This window comes from Antechinus flavipes, chromosome 2, assembly GCF_016432865.1.
Source record: "Antechinus flavipes isolate AdamAnt ecotype Samford, QLD, Australia chromosome 2, AdamAnt_v2, whole genome shotgun sequence".
NCBI classification, from domain to species: domain Eukaryota; kingdom Metazoa; phylum Chordata; class Mammalia; order Dasyuromorphia; family Dasyuridae; genus Antechinus; species Antechinus flavipes.
The window spans coordinates 656,794,287-656,812,841 of NC_067399.1; the positions used below are offsets into that span (position 1 = coordinate 656,794,287).

The following is an 18,555-nucleotide window of genomic DNA, read 5'->3' on the forward strand; positions in this document are numbered from 1 at the left end:
AGGTCAGTTGTTCAATTCTATCAAAAGAGTGGTCAAAGACACTCTTCATTCCTCAGTATAAAAAAGCCCTGACAGGCATTTACTAATTTTGATGTCTTAAACTCATTTTCACATAACTTAATGTGTTGAAGTGGTATTTCTAAAGCAGATGGACAAAAAAGTGTTATGGGTTTAGTAGAATATTTTCATATGACTGAGTGGAACATTATTATTTGGAATATGGAATATTACTGTTCTATAACAAAGGATCAGCAGAATGATTTAAGAAAAGTTGGAGAGACTTATATGAACTGATGCTAAAGTGAACTTAAGTAGAACCAAGAGAACATTGTACATGGCAACAACAAGATTATGTGATTATCAATTCTGATGGATGTGGTTCTTCAGGCCAGTTCCAATGGTCTTGTGATGAAGAGAGCCATCTGCATCTAGAAGAAGGACTGCGGGAACTGAGTGTGCATCACAACATAGTATTTTCACCTTTTTTGTCTGCTTGATTTTTCTTTTCTTTCTTATTTTTCATTTTTGATCTGATTTTTCTTGTGCAGCATGATACTTGTGGAAATATGTATAAAAGAATTGTACATGTTTAACCTACATTGGATTGCTTACTATCTAGGGGAGTGAGTGGAGGGAAGGGAGGGAGAAAATTTGGAACACAGGGTTTTACAAGGATAAATGCCAAAAACTATCTCTGCATGTATTTTGAAAATAAAAAAGCTATTATTTTTTTTAAAAAGATGATAACTTCCATGTAGGCAGGAACTGTTCTTTTTTTCCTACTTGTATTTCCATTCCCAGAACTTAGTACAGTCTCTGGTACATAGTAAGTATTTAATAAAAGCTTGTTGATTGAAAAAAATAAGAATGTTTTTATATGGTATGAGTTTTTAAAAGACAAATTTCTTAGAAGTAGTTGAAGGAGGACAGACATGGTACCCCTCCCCTTCCTGGTTAGATCAAAGGATAGGAGTATGCAGCCTACCTTACAGTCCAGTCTACAGAGCCGTCCCTCATGAGCAACCATGTCACCAGGAGCCTGAAGGAAATGAGGCCTGAAAAATCGTTCCTGTAAAGGTTCCTTATCCCCTTCTTGCATCCGGGCTCTCCCCCTGCAATGCAACACAACTTCAGTTATGTATACAAAGTATTTTATAGACCTTAAAATGATACACAGGGGCAGCTAGTGGGTGTCATGGTTAGAGCACCAGCCCTGAAGTCAGGAGGACCTGAGTTCAAATCTAGCCTCAGACACTTAACACTTCCTAGTTGTGTGACCTTGGGCAAGTCACTTAACCCCAATTGCCTCAGCAAAAAAGGGAGGGAAGGGAGGAAGAAGGAAAAAAATGATACACAAACTCCAGTTTTGTTATCATTGTTACTATGTTATTTTCTCATCTTTTTGATGGAGTTCAGATAAAAAACAGACTGAACATACCACTATCCTGCTCCTATTCTTTTACATTTAATGTTGTGTGGAATACTGAATATATTGATAAAATGACTACTTTTCCATACCAAACTAGGTGTGGGAGTGGAAGCTCATTCTCTGTGGCTTGCTGTAACTATTTTGAGGACAGTGCCAATGACAGAAGGATGATGGGCATAACAGGCACCTTTTGCTTCCTACATGGTTTTGATTTCTGCCAGTGGATCTTCTTATTTTAAAAGTTTTTCATTTCATGAAGTTTGATTATCATAGAAATACCTATTAAAAGCATTATTCTGAAATTTTTATAGATCAGTACTACAAACAGGTGATTGCAGGTGAAGTTTTGTCCATGGTAATACTCCAGTTCCAGGACAGTGTATTTGTTGAATTCTTAAGGATTTTAATATCTGTATTTGTAGAATAAAGACTATTATGAGTTTATGAAAGATAATGAGCTTCTAATGTATATTTCCAGATGTTTTCCTAAATATTCATGTTTTGCTAAATATTCAGCAAATGCAATATTTTCCCAACCTGCACGGTTTCTACCCTTTTCTTCCATAATTGGCATTTATCAACAGGTTCAATCCCCTTAAGGATAATATATTTGTAATTTTTAGTGCTGATGACCAATCCCAAATTGCCATCATAAACTCTGGAGTTTTTATTTTTGAATATCTATATGAACAAGACATTGTTCATGGCTGAACTTCTATATATTTAACCATGGTGGTCCTTTTGATTACACTCTTGGATCTTAGCTATTTCATTGACTCCAAGTGGAAGTTAACTTTTGACAAATGCAGTGGTATGAATTGTCAGTCTTTACTATTGTTTGGTTAAGTGAAGCATATGCCAAAAACATTTCAGTAAGTTTTTAACTCACTTATCATGTATTCTGAAAACTTTTATTAATCTTTTTTCCTTTTAGCTGCCATCATCATCATCATCATCATCTTATTATTATTATTTTAAATGTTCAGGCATCAAAAATAACTTTTCAACCCATTCTAATATATTTTTGCCTAGCTCACAGCTCACTCCTGTTTGCAGATGACATCAAGTACCCTATAGGGCCCCTGTAATGAAACATTCAGGCACTCGAGGGATTGGCTTAGAGATCCAAATAGTAAAAGCCAGCTGGATGAAGCATGCATATTGTCAGCCTACAATACACAGGTTTTCCAAAGGAAGGTAGAAAGATACGTATTAGGTATAAGCATATTGCAGTACATGCCACTAGTGGTAGATGGTGAGAGAATGTGGCAGAATAGATTGGCTGATAAAGGAGATGAGCTAGTCATGTAGTAAGAATGAGAGACAAGAACTGAATTGCCTCTGATCTCTTTGAAGCATCAAAGATCTAGAAGAAAGCACAGAGAGACTTCACAGAGGACTTCTGGAAGGACATGGACAAGAAAGGCAGACGATGAGACCAAGTATTGGGTTTGAATTTGCTCTGGCTAAGGGCAACTGACAAGGATGAGACCGCAATCCATTAAAGAACAGATAAATGTTAATGTGTGGCCCTGATGATGGATACTCTGTGTGTGTGTGTGTGTGTGTGTGTGTGTGTGTGTGTGTGTGTGTGTACAATATATACATATTATTGCAGGATCAGCCAAGGGAAGACTGAAAACTCCTCCCCAGGTTAGCCACTAAGGGACCAAACAATGCTCTGTGGTCCAAGTTAGTGGAAGGAGTGCTCCCAATGATGAAATATCAGTCCTTCAAGTATGCAGACACCTTAAGAGGTTTGCTATGGGGCTCAGAGGGAATATTTTACTGTGCTGTGGATTATAAATAAGTAAGAGAAAACCTGATATGGGGTTAGGATCACAGACAAAGTGCTAAGTGTGTCTCCAATGATGCAACAGGATGATCTTAAGAGATCTGTCACCAGATAAACTAGCCTCTGGCTCCTTTTCTTTGAAGTCATTCTGGATTAAATGCCATCACTCTCTCAGCTCTGGCTTTCAACAGTTGTACTTGTTCAAAATAAATAAATCTCCAAATGAAAGCCAAAGGAGAAGCCCTGTTTACTACCTGGGACAAGGCAGTGTACTTTCCAGGCTTGGTGAGTAATTAAATTAGCTATGCCTATAAATTATGACAGGTCTTTAAAAAAATAAAATGGTTCACAAAGTTAAAATTGAGAAAACAAACCAATAGTAACAGCTGTGCTTTTTTTTTTTTTAAAGGTATAATTGCAAGGGTGGTAAAACACAATATGTAAAATATCTGAAATGTGGGTCACTATTTTTATTTCTCTGATAAGTCATATTAGTTCACTCTGTGTCAGCAACTGTGAAATATTCCGCTATAACTCTGTGGCACCAACAGACTCTGGAGGAAGCCAGGTTCTAGACTTTTGACTTAAATCATCTTCATACAAAGGGATGAACTTGTTGCTCTTCTCAAACCCTAATAATGCACATGCTATTTAACCAAACATAGTGGCCTTGAATATTAAGTCTGGGATCCTAAAATCAACCATTAAAATGTTTTGTTGTCACTTGCTCTGAACTTAAAGGCCATCTTTTCTTCCTTTTAAAAGAATTATTACTTTTTTTTACATTAAAACTTTTTTTTGTCATACGTGAAATATTCATTTTTTACATATTTCCATATGTATCATGTTGAGACAGAAAAATCAGAACAAAAGGTAAAAAAAACACAAGAAAAAAAAAGTTGAAAATAGTATATGTTGATCTACATTCAGTCTCCGTAGTTCTCTCTTTAGATGCGGATGGCATTTTCCTTTCAAAGTTTATTGAGATTGCCTTGGATCACCAAACCGCCGAGAAAAACCAAATCTATCATAGCTGACTATCATACAATCCTGCTGTTGCTGTGTACAATGTTTTCCTAATTCTGCTTGCTTCACTCAGCATCATATAAATGAAATGGCATATTTTGTAAACTATGAATGTGTAACTTACTGTTATGAAAGTTTTGAAGCATCCCTTAAAAATGAGTTATAATTTTTTAGAGTAGTATATGCGAGTTACAGCTTGATCATTTTGCTTACCTGTGAGAATGATTTGGTGTGAGTCGACCACGTAGAGGTAAACTCTGTACCATCAAGTGACCAGAACAGCTAATTCTCCCCTAAGAAAAAGAGAATGAATGAGCATACTAATGAAAATTAGGGCCATCTTGTACTTGGTTGTCTCCTATAAACTTTGGGGCCAGTTAGTTAGGATTTTGTGTTCTGTTTTGGAGAAATGAAAATGCTGAAATATGCTCATTAAGAGCTATTCCTCCTAACATGTCTCTACTTTTATCCTTGAAAACAGATATAATTCAAAACTTGGCAAATGGCATTATTCTATTACCTCCATAATGGATATCAGATAAAGCATGGCCAGTTTCTTGCCCTTCCCTACCTGTGTCTATCTTGCCTCTCTCTTAAAAATAGATTTCATGTGTATAGAACAATTTCCCATATTTAACCTATATCATATTACTTGCTGTCTAGGGGAGGTATGGAAGGAAGAGAAGAGAAGAATTTGGAACATAAGGTTTTGCAAGGGTGAATGTTGAAAACTATCTTTATATGTATTTTGCAAATAAAACATTATTTAAAACAAACAAATAAATAAAAAGCTATCATTTAAAAATAAATAGATGAAAGATTTAAAAATAAATAAGTAACACAGATTTTAATCTGGAAAAAAGGTCAAATCTGGAAACATGAAAACAATGAATAAGATCATTTATATAATTGTCATGTAATCTGGTAGAATTTCAAATATTCTGGCCAAATAGTTTGCTCATTTACTCTTTGAAGGGTAAAACCAAGTATATTATTATGGTTATTGTTTTATGAATTTTTTCTTTCAACTGGTAAATAAACAACAATAAAAGGAAAGGAAAGTAACAGAATGCATTGGGAAAAGTATAGAACTTGGAATTAAGAGGGACCTAAGTTTGAATCTTGCCTCTGATGCCCATTAGTTGTGTGACCATAGAAAAGTCACTTATCTTCTTTGAACCTCAGTTTATCTGTAAAATAGTGATAATTACATACATATATATCATTATATGTATGTTTACATATGAAAAAATGTTTACATATAATGCTTTTTTATGTGCATTGTATGCATATGTTATTTACTTTATTGTGTTATTGTTTGTAATGACCACGTGTTTAAAGTCAGCCGGAGTCAAGAATTCAGGTTAAGGGAAAAATCTTCAATATTTATTGAAGTGAAGAGGTGAATAAAGATTGCTATAGCAAATATAGGCAAGAAAGATTGCGATAGCAAATATAGGCAGTTGCGACAGGAAGCGAGCTAAGAGAGAGCGACTCGAGCCGAGCCAACAGTGGAGCCAACTGTGGAGGCAGCCGTGGCAATGGCCGTCCCAAAGGTCTCTCCTCCCCTTCCTTTTCCACTCCCCTGCCTCCACCCACCAAAATCGTCATTTCCTATACAACACATCAGACTTGCACAAAGAGTGGGTGGGGGCCATTCTTTCTCCAAGCTTACGTATTAATAGAGTATGGTCCAATTACTATTTAGCCTCATGTGCTTGGGACCTCAGTGCATCAACTCAAGCCTCAGCCCATTACATCTCCCGCTTTCTTTTGTTTTAGAACACAGGTGATCATGCCATCCCTGACTCTTCAGGGAGGTCAGAGCCCCCAAGGGGAGGTGATCACACCCTCCCTGATTTCTCAGGAAAGGAGGTGAAAGCACTGAAAAGGAAGTGATCACGACCCCCCTGACTTCTCAGGAAGGGAGGTGAAAGCACTAAAAAGGAGATAATCACGCCCTCCCTGACATCTCAGCAAGGGAGATGAAAAGCACCAAAGGGAAGTGGGGGTTGCTAGCAGGTTTCTGGGCTCAAGGGTCTTATTATGCACAAACCCATCAGCATGGGAACACATAGCACATAGCAACAACGCAGAGACTATTAGTGATGACTCTCCCCACAGTCAGTGCAGGCTTGATGTGGTGTAATAAACATGAATTATACACCCAAGTAACGGTATAACAAACAATATAAATCAACATTGTGTTGTAAAAGATTGCCAAAAGTCCTAGAAGGAGAGTATGTAAACAGCAGTCACACATACACCTCTTCAGCAGCCAAGAGATAGTCCAAAACCAGTCTATTGTCCATTGCTTCACATATCAGGGAATCCAATTTTTTTTTTTTTTCAGGACTATTTAGCCTCATGTGCTTGGGACCTCAGTGCATCAACTCAAGCCTCAGCCCATTACAATTGTTAAGGGTCAAATGAGAGAAACAAAATCATAACTTGCCCCTCACTCACTGGAGAAGATGGAGTAGAGCAGTAATGGAAAGCTAGTCTTGTAATGGGTGTAGGATCTCATGTCCTATTTACATGTAGTCACAGTGTTTTGCCTTCATTTTTATAATTGGTTCTGGGAAATTTTGACAGTTTCCCTTAAAATGAAATAAACTACCTTTCCCTTTCTACATCAGAGAAACTCAAAGTACCCAACTTTGCTTTGGGGAATGAAGAGCTATTTGAAAGTCTACCTGTGGATTGGCAGCCATGATTGTGTAGTTTCCATCATCATCACCAGTGGTTGAATCAATATGCAGAGAACATGTCCCATCTCCATCTCTCTTCATCTTGCAATGTTCATTTTTTTTAGAAATTTGTTTTCCATCCTTGAACCAATAAACCTGAAGAGAGAAAGAGTAAAGAACACAGCCTTTGATGCCTCTGGAGTGTGATAAGTAAGGTAAGGCAAAGTATCTTAAGTGGGGACAAGTATAATCTCCACACAAATGGCCACTCTCTTAAAATAAGTGCACGGAATATGAATTTGATAAAAAGTCAAACACTTAAAACATGTCAGTTTATAATATAAATGTAATATTGAAAATGGAATTTCTAATCCAAAGAGATTGTCAGTGTAGCAAAACGGACAGAGAGCTGGGGATGGAGTCAGACCTGAATGCTCAACCTTTCTTGGACCCTTACAAGTTGTGGGACTTAGAGCAAGTTATGTTATTTCTGTGCACACTAGGTGTTTATTATATAAAATGGGGATACGTCACACCTAATAAGGTTGTATGGTTCAAATGAGATTACATGTGTAAATGTTTTGCAAATGAAAATGGCCACATAAATGTGATTTGTTGTTAACATAATAATGCTGATGCTGAACAGAATTGGGCAAAATCAAACACTTAAACTGATAGGGGCTCTGAAAATATATATTGTCCAAGTTCAGTTGGGTCTTCTCTGCTAGAAGGCAATCCTTTTTATTCCTTCCAAATTTATTTCCTATCCCATCCTTCACAGTAGGGATATTCTCTTTTCTCCTTAAATTTCCCATGTTTCTCCTTCATCCATTTTTTCACATGATGACCTCTTACTTTAAAAATAAAACAGATATCATTTCCTAAGCCCATGATAACATTCCAAATTCCATCTTTAACTTAAGTCTCTAATCAGAAGGTGACAGTCCTTCTCCCTGCAAAGGCTAACTTCTCTATGTGTGCCTTGGATCCCATCCTCTCTCTTCCCCAGCAGATTGCTCCCCCAATTATTTCTACCACTTCTTTAAACTTCATTCTCTTCCTATGACAAACTTGTTCCCTTCTCCCTCTGTCTGACTCAGTATTATCTGTGTCTGTTCTATCCTTAAAAGTCTTCTCTAGATCTTATTGGCTTAGGGGATCCTCTATTTAGCAACCAACCTTTCTCTTCCCTTTCTATAATCACCAGCTGTAGAAGTCCCTTTCAGATTGGTCTCTGAATCTCTTCTTTCTCTATATGCCCTCATTTGTGATTTCATTAACTCCCATGCATTCAATTATCATCGCTACGTAGGTGATTCCTAGGTCTACACATACAGCCATAATCTGTCAATTGAGCTACTACCTTATCAGCAACTACTTTTGGGACATCTCGAGTTGGATATCTATTGGTATTTCAAGTTCTACATATCCAAAGTACTTTACAAATAGTATCCCATTTGATCCTCACATCAATCCCTTTTATAGATGAGAAAACGAAATTTGAACTCAGTCTTTCTGACTCCAGGTATAATATTCTCTACTGTGCCACTTAGGAACCTTTACACATTTATCATTTAAATAAGCTCATTATCCTTTTCTCAAACCCTCCCAATTAACCCTCTTCCTAACTTCCCTGGTACTGCCTAAGAACACCACCACATCCCTAACTAACCAGGTTTGCACTTGGTGTGGCCCTCCACCCTGCACTTGTATTCTCTCCACATTGCCAATCTCTTGTCAAGGCTTGTTATTTCTAGCACCACCTTGGTGTAAACCTCAGCCCTGCAAAAGCACAGTTGTGTTCTGCTGAGCCTCCCTCCCTCAAGCCTCTCTTTACTCCATCCATCCTCCAGGCAGCTGCCGGAAGTGATTATCCTAAAGCTTGGGTCTAATCCTTTCACTCTCTCCCTCAGGAACTTCAGCTACTTCCTACATACCTCCAAGGCACAAAATCCTCTGAATGGCATTTGAAGGAAGCCTCACAACTCTGCCCCTCTGTCTCCAAGCCCTCTCTAATTGAGCTACACTGGCCCTCATGGTGCTCCTTGAAGAGAACGCCTCACGAATCAGCGCCATTTAGCTGGATTTACTCTAACCCTGGCACATTCTTTCCTCATCCTCACTTTATATCTTTCCTGGCTTCTATCAAGGCACAATCCTAACCTCACCTGATGCAGGGAGCTTTCTGGACCCCCCCTCAATTCTAATGCCTTCCCAGAGATGATTTCCCATTCATATCATTTGTATGCTATATGTACTTAATTATTTTCATGTCATCTCCTGGATTAGAATGGAAACTACTTGAAGGACCCTGGTTTTGTCCTTCTTTGCATCCCTGTGTATAGCACAATGTCTGGCAACTAATCACTTAAAAAATGCTTGTTGGGTCCCACTGTCTTCAACTTCCTAACCTCCTCTTGAAATCTGACCTGATCACTCACTCGAGACTCTGCTTTCCAAAAGGATCAGTAATGTAATCATCCAGTCTGAAGGCCTTTCTCAGGTGTACCCTCTCTATGGCACATGACACTGGAGACCACCTTGTCTTCCTGGCTACTTTCTCCTTTTAGGGACCTGGGGGCATTTTTTCTTGGCTCTCCTTCTTCCCCTCTCCTTTGTTAGATTATCATCACCATCCAGATCACACCTTCTGACAACAGATATACCCCAAGCCTTTGTGCTGGGACCTCTACCTACAAAATCTTTGTGCTCTAAAGAGGCTCTCATTTGGGAATCTTATCAATTTTTTTTTCCTGCAGGTGATTCTCAGATCTATTAATCTGCCCCAACCTCTTTCATGTTCTCACATTATCAACTCCCTGGCAGATATTTTGAACTACATGTCTCACAAATATCTCACTGCTAGGCAGCCAAACAGAACCAATTTCTTCTCTGCCCTGAAACTACCCTTTCCTTGAACTTTCCTATATTTGGTATGGGTACCACCATTATTCCATGTCATATCTACCTCCTCCATCTATCTACACACATCCAGTCAATGGTCAAAGCCGACTTTCTATCTGCCCCCATCTCTGCCTCTCTACCCAACCAGACCCCCCCACTATGGTGGGGGAGAAAGACAACAGCCTCCTCACTGGATTCTCAAATCCTCCCCTCAGCTGCCAAAATGATTTTCTTAATGTGCAGTTCTGACCATACCTCTACTAGAATCAGTCAGCTCCAGTGACTATTATCTCTAGAATCAAATAGAAAGTATGCTTGGCATAAATAATATGGATTAACTCATCTTTAGAGCCTTATTATTTCTTCTCTCTTTTGTGGTCTCTGGTCAAACTTACCTTCCTTTGATCCCTCAGACATCACCCTCAGCTCCGTCCCCTTCTCTACTTCTATGAATCCTTGTCTCCATTAGGTTTCAGTTCAAGTGCCACCTTCACAAGGACATCCCACGGTCCCTTGCTGCTAGTGCTACTGCCTCACCCAGACACCCAGCTCCTTACCTTAGGAACAGGTATTCCAACAATTTTGCAGGTGAATGTTACTGGAGAGCCTTCGGTAACCCGGAAGTGCTTGAGTCTCTTGTCAAAGATGGGGGCAATGCATTTGCCTGTAGGGATCTCATCATGCTGGATTTCATCATCAGATTCATCCACAGGGGTGCGTTCTAAACGGAACTCTATTTCATTCATTAACCTCTGCTCAAAGCTTGAAATCTTGTACTCCTATGAAAATTAGCAAATTGGTTTCAATCTGAAGATTCTTCCCTGAACATGAAGGAAACTCCTTGTCAGCATGACATACATACATACGTATTATATACACATATATGTGTGTGTGTATATATATATATATATACACACACACATACATACACACACACGCACACACACAAATACACACACACACACACATATATATAATATGCTATGTCCTTATGCCAATATTAATTTGAATGAAGATTTCAGAAAATCCAAATTAACTACTACAATTTCATGGGAATCTCAGTGCTACAGTCTTACTTTGGACCCTCAGGAGTCACACTGGAAGTCCAAAGTGAGGACTTTGTATGCCCAGTAGTATGCCCCAAATTTATAGATACTGATTTTTGCTCCAGGATATGAAGCCCTCTTGAGATCCCAGATATGAGGGACTGGGGTGGGGGAGAGAATGGAATGAAGGTGAAATAAAATTATCATTATTATATACCAAAAAAACCCAGTTTCAGAGGAATAGTATATTCTTAATCCTTATGAAGTTCTTAAATACTTATCTCCAATTTTCTATCTTAAACACATGTCCCACAGAGTTCTCAGACTCAATATCTTCAAAACTGAACTCCCCTTCTGTCCCTTCCCTTTACCGTACCAGGTGATTGCAATGTCAGAAGAGAGTAGGGGGCATATGTCACTTCATGAAACAGTTGGCCATCTTTTCATGACAAGTTGGAAGGAATCTCTGTAACTAATTTAAACCAGAGATGAAAGGAATCTCTGCTCCAATATACCTGCCAAATAATCATCTAGCTTCTGCTTGAAACCCTCCAGGGAAGAAGAACTCACTACTTCTTTAGGCAGCCCATTCTGTTCTTGGGAAGCTTTAATTGTTAGGAAAATTTCTCCCACTATTAGCCCATTTAAAGTACTAATATATTGCAAAATATATTTATTTGTATAATATATATGAGAAAATCCATATATAACCAAACATATATACTATATGACATGACTATAATATATACATATTAGATATATATGATTGAAAACTGATACCCAATAAATAAGTGGTCAAAGTATATCAAGAGTTCTCAAAAGAAGAATTGCAAACTTAATAACCACAAATAACAACTCTGAAACTTCCTCTCATACCCTGCAAACTGGCTAAGATGACAAAAGATAGGAATAAGAAATGTTGGAAGGATGTGTGACATTAGTGAATGGGCTGTGGAGCTGTGAATCAGTACAACTATTTTGGAAAGCAATTTGGAATTATATAAATAAAGAAACTACAATAAACTTAACTCAGAGCCTTTAACCCAGATATTCTACTACTAGGCATATATTACAATAAGATCACTGATAAGAAGAAAGTCCTCATATGTGCCAAAATATTTATAGCAACACTTTTTGAGAATGAGATAGGACAAGGAAAGGACTGGAAACAGAGTAGATACCCAATGACTGGGAAGTAGTTGAGCAAATTGTGATACATGAATCTAATAGAATATTTCCATGCTGTAAGAAATAAAAATTAAGATTACTCTGAAATTTTATTTGACATTCATCAGATTGGCAAAGTTGACAAAAAAAGAAAATCACAAAAGAAAATTGTAGGGATTATGAGAAAACACTGATGCACAATTGAGGGATCTATGAACTGGTTCAGCTATTCCAGAAACCAATTTGTAAACTATAGACCACTATTGGATCTATATTCCAAAGAAATTTTTTAAAAAGATGAAAAGGACAAAGGAAGGAGGCCAGAGGGGGAGAAACTAGAAAATATTAAATTAAAATTTTAAAAAGATAAAGAAGAAAGGAATTAAGGAAGGAAAGAAGGAAAGAAGGAAGGAAGGAAGGAAATAAGATTATCTTCTAATGGAACCCTGCACCTGTTCACTAAAATGGGAGGCCAATAAGGAAGAGGAGGAGCAGTTGTTCTGATTACCCAGTTTCATACATGGGATAAAGGTATGTAAGTATAATATTATCAAGGGGAAGCCTGAGTATTATATGATGAACAAATAGACCTCCAAATGTGAAAAGCTCTTTTTTTTTTAACTGTTAGTTACTTTAGATAATTCCATCTTAGATAGCCCTTTCTTTCTTTTGAATTCAAAAGTATACCATAACATATTCTCTTAACTGCCTGAGATATCTTTCCATTGCATTTTGACTATCCTTTCAAAAAATGTATTTATTAGTGTTTGACTTTCTCTCTAATTTATAAGATTTTGATTTCTATTTTTTCTCCCTTCCTCTCATTTCCCTTCCCCAAGATGGAAATCAATCTGTTGTCTTTCCTTTTCCAAGGAGGGAGGGAGGGAGGAAGGGAGAGAGAGAGAGAGAGAGAGAGAGAGAGAGAGAGAGAGAGAGAGAGAGAGAGAGAGAGAGAGAGAGAGAGAGAGAAAGAGAGAGAGAGAGAGGTGGTAGTATCTCATTTTGTTATATAGAACTGATACTATGATAAGAGTTGTTCATATTGCATGCTTTTCAATATTTCCCTAAACTAATATCATCATCAAGTATTCCATGAAAAAATAGGTTTTACTTGTCTGTAATGGATTTGGTGGGGTTTTGTTACTTACATGCATGGTTCAAAACACAATCTAAGGATATTGCCGTAAATGACCTATTAGAATGAGTTAACATAAGGTTTGGGGTGGGTATTTTAAAAAATGTTTATGATGTAAAAACAAAAAAAAATCTTAAAAAATAATATATGTAAAGTACTCTGAAAACTTTAAGTTCAATAAAAATGCTAGTTATTATCATTATTACAAGCCTCTGTATAAATAAAAAATGGACATAAGGCATAACTCTTCAGACAGAAACTAATTTCTAAAACTCTCTTACTAATTCTTAAAGCCAGTCATAGATAAACTTTGTAGTAAAGAATTATAAAGTAATTTTGAGTTTTCCTTCACATTCATATATTTCCAAATCAGCTGGACAAAGCATCCAATTGCCTGAATAAGTGAAAGAAAAGACCCTCCCTACTTTGGTCTGAGTTAGGTAGGTGGAGTGGGTAGATTTGGATATAAAATAATTATGAATAATGGGAGTGGAGAAACGATGTAAAATCAAATGGATTGTGTGAGAAATTTCTTTAGTAAGGGTTCTTGCTCTGTCTTTCTCAGAGCCCTCAATGACAAGTCTAAATCTGTGAAGACAGGGGTAAGGGAGAGAAAATTAGAAAGAGCAGCATTGTAGAAGAAGGGGAGAGAGAGAAGCTATGTCATTAAAGTTGAGGAGATTAGAACAATTTCAGAGAAAATGCCCCACAAAACTGGGCGTAGAAGAACAGAACTCTAGGTCTAGTTCTGACACAGACTATATGACTATGATTTAGTTTTTCTATTTATAAAATAGGAGGAAAATACTCTATCCTTTTGTTTACTTCATAGATAGGAATAAATAAACTGCGATGATATGTGAAAAGCATATTCAAGTGTAGAAAATAAAATTTTGCATCTATTCAATAATCCTAATTCATTTTTTAAAAGAGCCACATTTTTCAAAAAATCATTTCGAATAATGCCTAATAAAAGACCTTTCCAGAAATACTGTCAAGGGAAGGATAACCAGACAGTTTGTTTCTGGTTGTTATTTATTTCACAATCTGGCACCATTTGTTACATTCACGTCAGAAACCTATACATAAAATCTCAAAATAGTTTATCAGTCTATCTTCTAGAAAGAAAATAAGAGTGATAAAGATTTGATATCCGAGAGTTATAGGGAATTAATTCAAATATATAAGAACAAGTTTCCCCAATACAAAAATGGTCAAAGGATATGAACATTCAGTTCTCAAAAAAAAAGGAAAATTATCCACAGGTTCAGGGACAGGAACTTCATTTATGATTTCATTAGAATAGGGAGCTGTTGACTAAAGAAACTCTACTAACACAAATTGGCACTTTCTCTCCAATTTATAATCTTATATATAATTATAATTCACAATGGCACATCTTGAAGTCTTTCTGGCTTCCCTGTTCACTATATGAGATTGCCTCTGAAGTTATCAACCACCATATGAAAAAATTCTCCAAATCACTAGCAAAGAAAGAAATGCAAATTAAAATAATTCTGAAGCTTTGCTCTATGCAGGCGCATAAGATTTGCAAAGTTGACAAAAAAATGAAAATGAAGGAGAGGCCTGGAAGGGCAAGCACATTGTAGCTAGAGATGTTAAAGAAAAGTTAAAGAGAATTTTAAACTATTTAGGCGTACAGCTGTACCTTGATGACAAATATCAACCATAATCATGGAAAGATCAAATGAAAAAGTTCTCAGTTCATTTATTTATAAGTAGGTTTGTGAAGGGTACCAGGAGGAGTAGGAAAATGGATATTAATTAGTTTCCTTTTAAAGATAAGCTCATTCATCAGAAACAAAAAAGAAAGAGACCTGGTCCAATATGGAATACACATGGGTACTTGACTTAAGCTTTTGTTAAAGAGCTTGAGAAAAAAGATTTCATTTTTTTGAGAGATGATGAAAGTGAACCTTTCTTTTGTGGTCACTTGATTCTAAGGTAAAGTTCATCAGAATTACCCTTGAAAATCTCTTAAGTTGATGAATAAGGACAGTATGCGATCTTTAAACAGCAATAGCAAGAAAAGGGCTGGGGTCTCTTGTATCTGGCAGCAAAGAGTTGGTTGCTATGGAAATGATCAAATGTAAATTTTATTTTTTCTTCTACACAGTTAAGTTATTAATCAGGAGACAAACAGAAATCAGGAATTTCTGATTTCTGTTCAGAAAAAGAAAACTTAAACAGGTAAAGATAACTGCCAGGAAAACTGATGACTAGGGGGGAAGGGAATTTTATTGTAAAAAATTTCCACATATATGATTATCTTGGAGTGTTATAATCCCACCATTTAATCATTTCTTTTTCCTATTTCACCTGGAGATTAAAAGATGTATCAGAAAGTAAAAGGATGCTTGGGAATCCTAGAAGGAAAAATTATGACTCTACTCATTACCTCTACCAGCCAACCTTTAGAGATATTTCTAGCATAAGAGGAGGTATACACATGAGAAGGAATATGAGGCCAAGGGAATAGCAGATTCAACTATAATCCTTTGTAGAATCTTGAGTAAGTCCATGTAAGGGTAAAATCATTCAGATTCCATGAGGAGATGGGATTTGTGTCACCTCAATTTCTCTCTTATTACAGCATCAAAAGGGGATTGTTTGAATGCTTGAGATGGCAGGACTGCGCATGTGAACCACCCTCTCCTACTAGCTGGCTGCTCACGTTCCCAAAAGTCAGGCAAGGTGAAAATACAGGCTGGCTCAGACATTCTGCACCAGTTGCTGCCTTTGCATATCCACAGCTCCTATCTCACATCCACATCTCCTATCTCACATCATTCTAGGTATATACTCATTGGGGTTCTGACATCAGAATGCCAGACGGGATTGATGTGGCTGTTGGCTGAACAATGGAGATAGCCTTCAATCTGGTGGCAGGAAGATGAGGACAAAAGGAGCCTCAGACACCTACTAGCTATGTAACCTCGAACAAGTCACAGCACATCTTTCTGCCTCAGTTTTTACATCTGCAAAAATGAGATAAAAATAGCACCAACCTTCCAGGATTGTTGTAAGGATCAAATGAGATATTTGTAAAATGTTTTGCAAACTTTAAAGTATGTCATAAATGATAGCTCTGATGAGGATGGTTCTGAATTTTCCCCCTCTTTCTTTTTTTATTCTTTGTTATACAAGATAGCTCTTTGAGAGGGGTATATTAGGAAATTAACATATTTATAAATCAATCATTCTTTGGGAAAAAGAAACCAATGACCAAACCCACAATATAAACACTTTAGTTTAATCACATTAGAGCATGCCTAAAACAGGAAAAGGAGGTAAGACAAGTCCTTAACAACTTCCTTCCCAATAGGAATACAAGTACTGGGCTATATTTGCAGAGAGATCCCAATGAGTTTGGAAATTTGAAATTATTGCACATCAAAGTATTTCTAAAAAGAGATTGCTGGGATAAACCAAGGGCAAGATTGTTAATTAAATGGGTAATAAAATTAACTCTCTTTTTTCTATAATTTATTCTATGCTAGGCATGCTTAACATTTGCCTGTAAAGTTTTAATGAACTGATTATATGGGCAGATAAAAATCTAAATAAAGGAATTCCTCTGGTATTCTCAGTTCTGATTAGATTCTGCCTTCTAATATTTTTTCCTGAAGTCAGGAACACCTACATTCCCAGACTGATTTTTGAAAGAGCTAAATTACCAATCAACCATCTGGATCAAAAATAATATCAAAACTCAAGGAGCTATTCCTCTATTTTTGAGTCCAATTTTTTCCAGTTATAATTTTCCATTTAGGATATCATAAACACAGCCTGGCTTTATAACTCCTTGTTTAGAAAATGGATAAAAACTTAAATATTCAACTTTCCACAAATTTGTTTCCAAAGATAACACTTAACTTACACCTAATTTGAAGGGCTACCAGTTCTCTTACCTGCTGGCTTGATCGGATATCACTGAAATGCATTTTTTTTTCTAGGTCCTGAATCACCGTAGCTTTATTTTCACGAATGTTGTCATCTGTCACTGGCTGAGGAGATTTTAGATTTTTCTTTATCACTCCCTGAGGTGGCCTGCAAAAGAGATCCATAGCTATCATAGCAATGAAAACTAGCCTATTATGAAAAGCCTACATAAAATATGGATGACAAATAGAAAGCAGAACTAAATAGTGGACTTAATGCTAAATTTAATATATTCTACCTTCTTAAAAGTGTGCTTTATGAAGTATAATTACTTCATACTCTGTCTTTATCAAGCAGCCAAAGTGATATTCCAGAAATTCAGGTCTGATCACGTCCTTCCTTTTTTAATGAGTGGTTTTCTATTACTTCTAGGATCAAATATGAATTCTTCTGGCATTTAAAGATTTTTACAAGCTGAGTATTAAACTACCTTTCTATTCTTAACACACATTACTTCCCTTTAAACAATCTTAGCCAATCTTAGCCAAACTAGCCTTCCTGCTGTTTCCTAACATGAAATTTCATCTCTTATCTCCATGCTTTTGCCCAGGCTGTCTCCTATACCTGGAATGTACTCTCTTTTTACCTCTGCCTCTTAGTATCACTGATTTCCTTCAAAGTTTAGCTTAAAATCCTTTTTCTTAATCCCCCTAGCTGCTAACTCCTCCCTTTCATAATCACCTTGTATTAATTTTATAGAGATACACTTGTGTCCATGATTTATCTCATTATAGAATGTAACTTCCTTGAGGCTAGAGACGATTTCATTTTTGTTTGTATTCTGGATGCCTGGCATAGAGATACATAGTAGACAATAAAGGCTTATTTATTCTTGCACACTCCTTCAACAAGTATTTAGGAAATGATTCTGGTTTGCAAAGGCTGAGTACCATACCAACTATAATATACTGTAGTGGAGTAACTCTGAATTTACATGATTGTGTGCGTGTATGTATGCGCGCGCACGCGCCTGACATGTGCTCAATAAAGGATTTAAAAGTTTAGCAACCAATGTGCACGTCCCGTTTCCCAAACTAATTAGCAACCAATGTGCACATCCCGTTTCCCAAACTAATTAGCAACCAATGTGCACGTCCCGTTTCCTAAACTAAACTTCTTATTCTCGTCAGGCACCTTCTCTTCCCTTCCCCCTGTCACATCTACTCCGTAGCAGCAACAGGAGAGAGACGATGGAGAAGGAAGGCTACTTTAGAAGTAAGAGCAGAGAGCAAGCCCTACCTGAAGGCTTCGCTGGGCCCTCTAAAGCCCAGAGCCTTCCATCTAAACAATCCCTACTTATCGATTATGCTGCTATTTGCATTTCCCTTGAGGCAGTAAGCGCCTCGAGGGCAGCACCCGCTTTGGCTTCTTGTGGCGTCCCCAGGCTCCCCCGGTACTGG

The 18,555-nt window shown here is 37.1% G+C and overlaps 1 protein-coding gene across 3 annotated transcripts in view; it reads right to left on the reverse strand.

Annotated features, from left to right (window-relative positions):
• The window catches only part of MYPN (myopalladin), a 110,654-nt gene that overhangs the window by 19,950 nt on the left and 72,149 nt on the right, over positions 1-18,555 (reverse strand). For 2 of the 3 annotated variants that reach the window (XM_051982579.1, XM_051982578.1), the window contains exons 12-16: positions 17,125-17,263; positions 10,402-10,623; positions 6,947-7,096; positions 4,464-4,543; positions 986-1,112 (exon numbers count right to left, since the gene is read on the reverse strand). In XM_051982579.1, the coding sequence (XP_051838539.1) occupies positions 986-1,112; positions 4,464-4,543; positions 6,947-7,096; positions 10,402-10,623; positions 17,125-17,263 (718 nt within the window). Of the gene's footprint in view, positions 1-985; positions 1,113-4,463; positions 4,544-6,946; positions 7,097-10,401; positions 10,624-17,124; positions 17,264-18,394; positions 18,475-18,555 lie in introns of those variants that run through there. The other variant, XM_051982580.1, reaches the window with a different exon arrangement.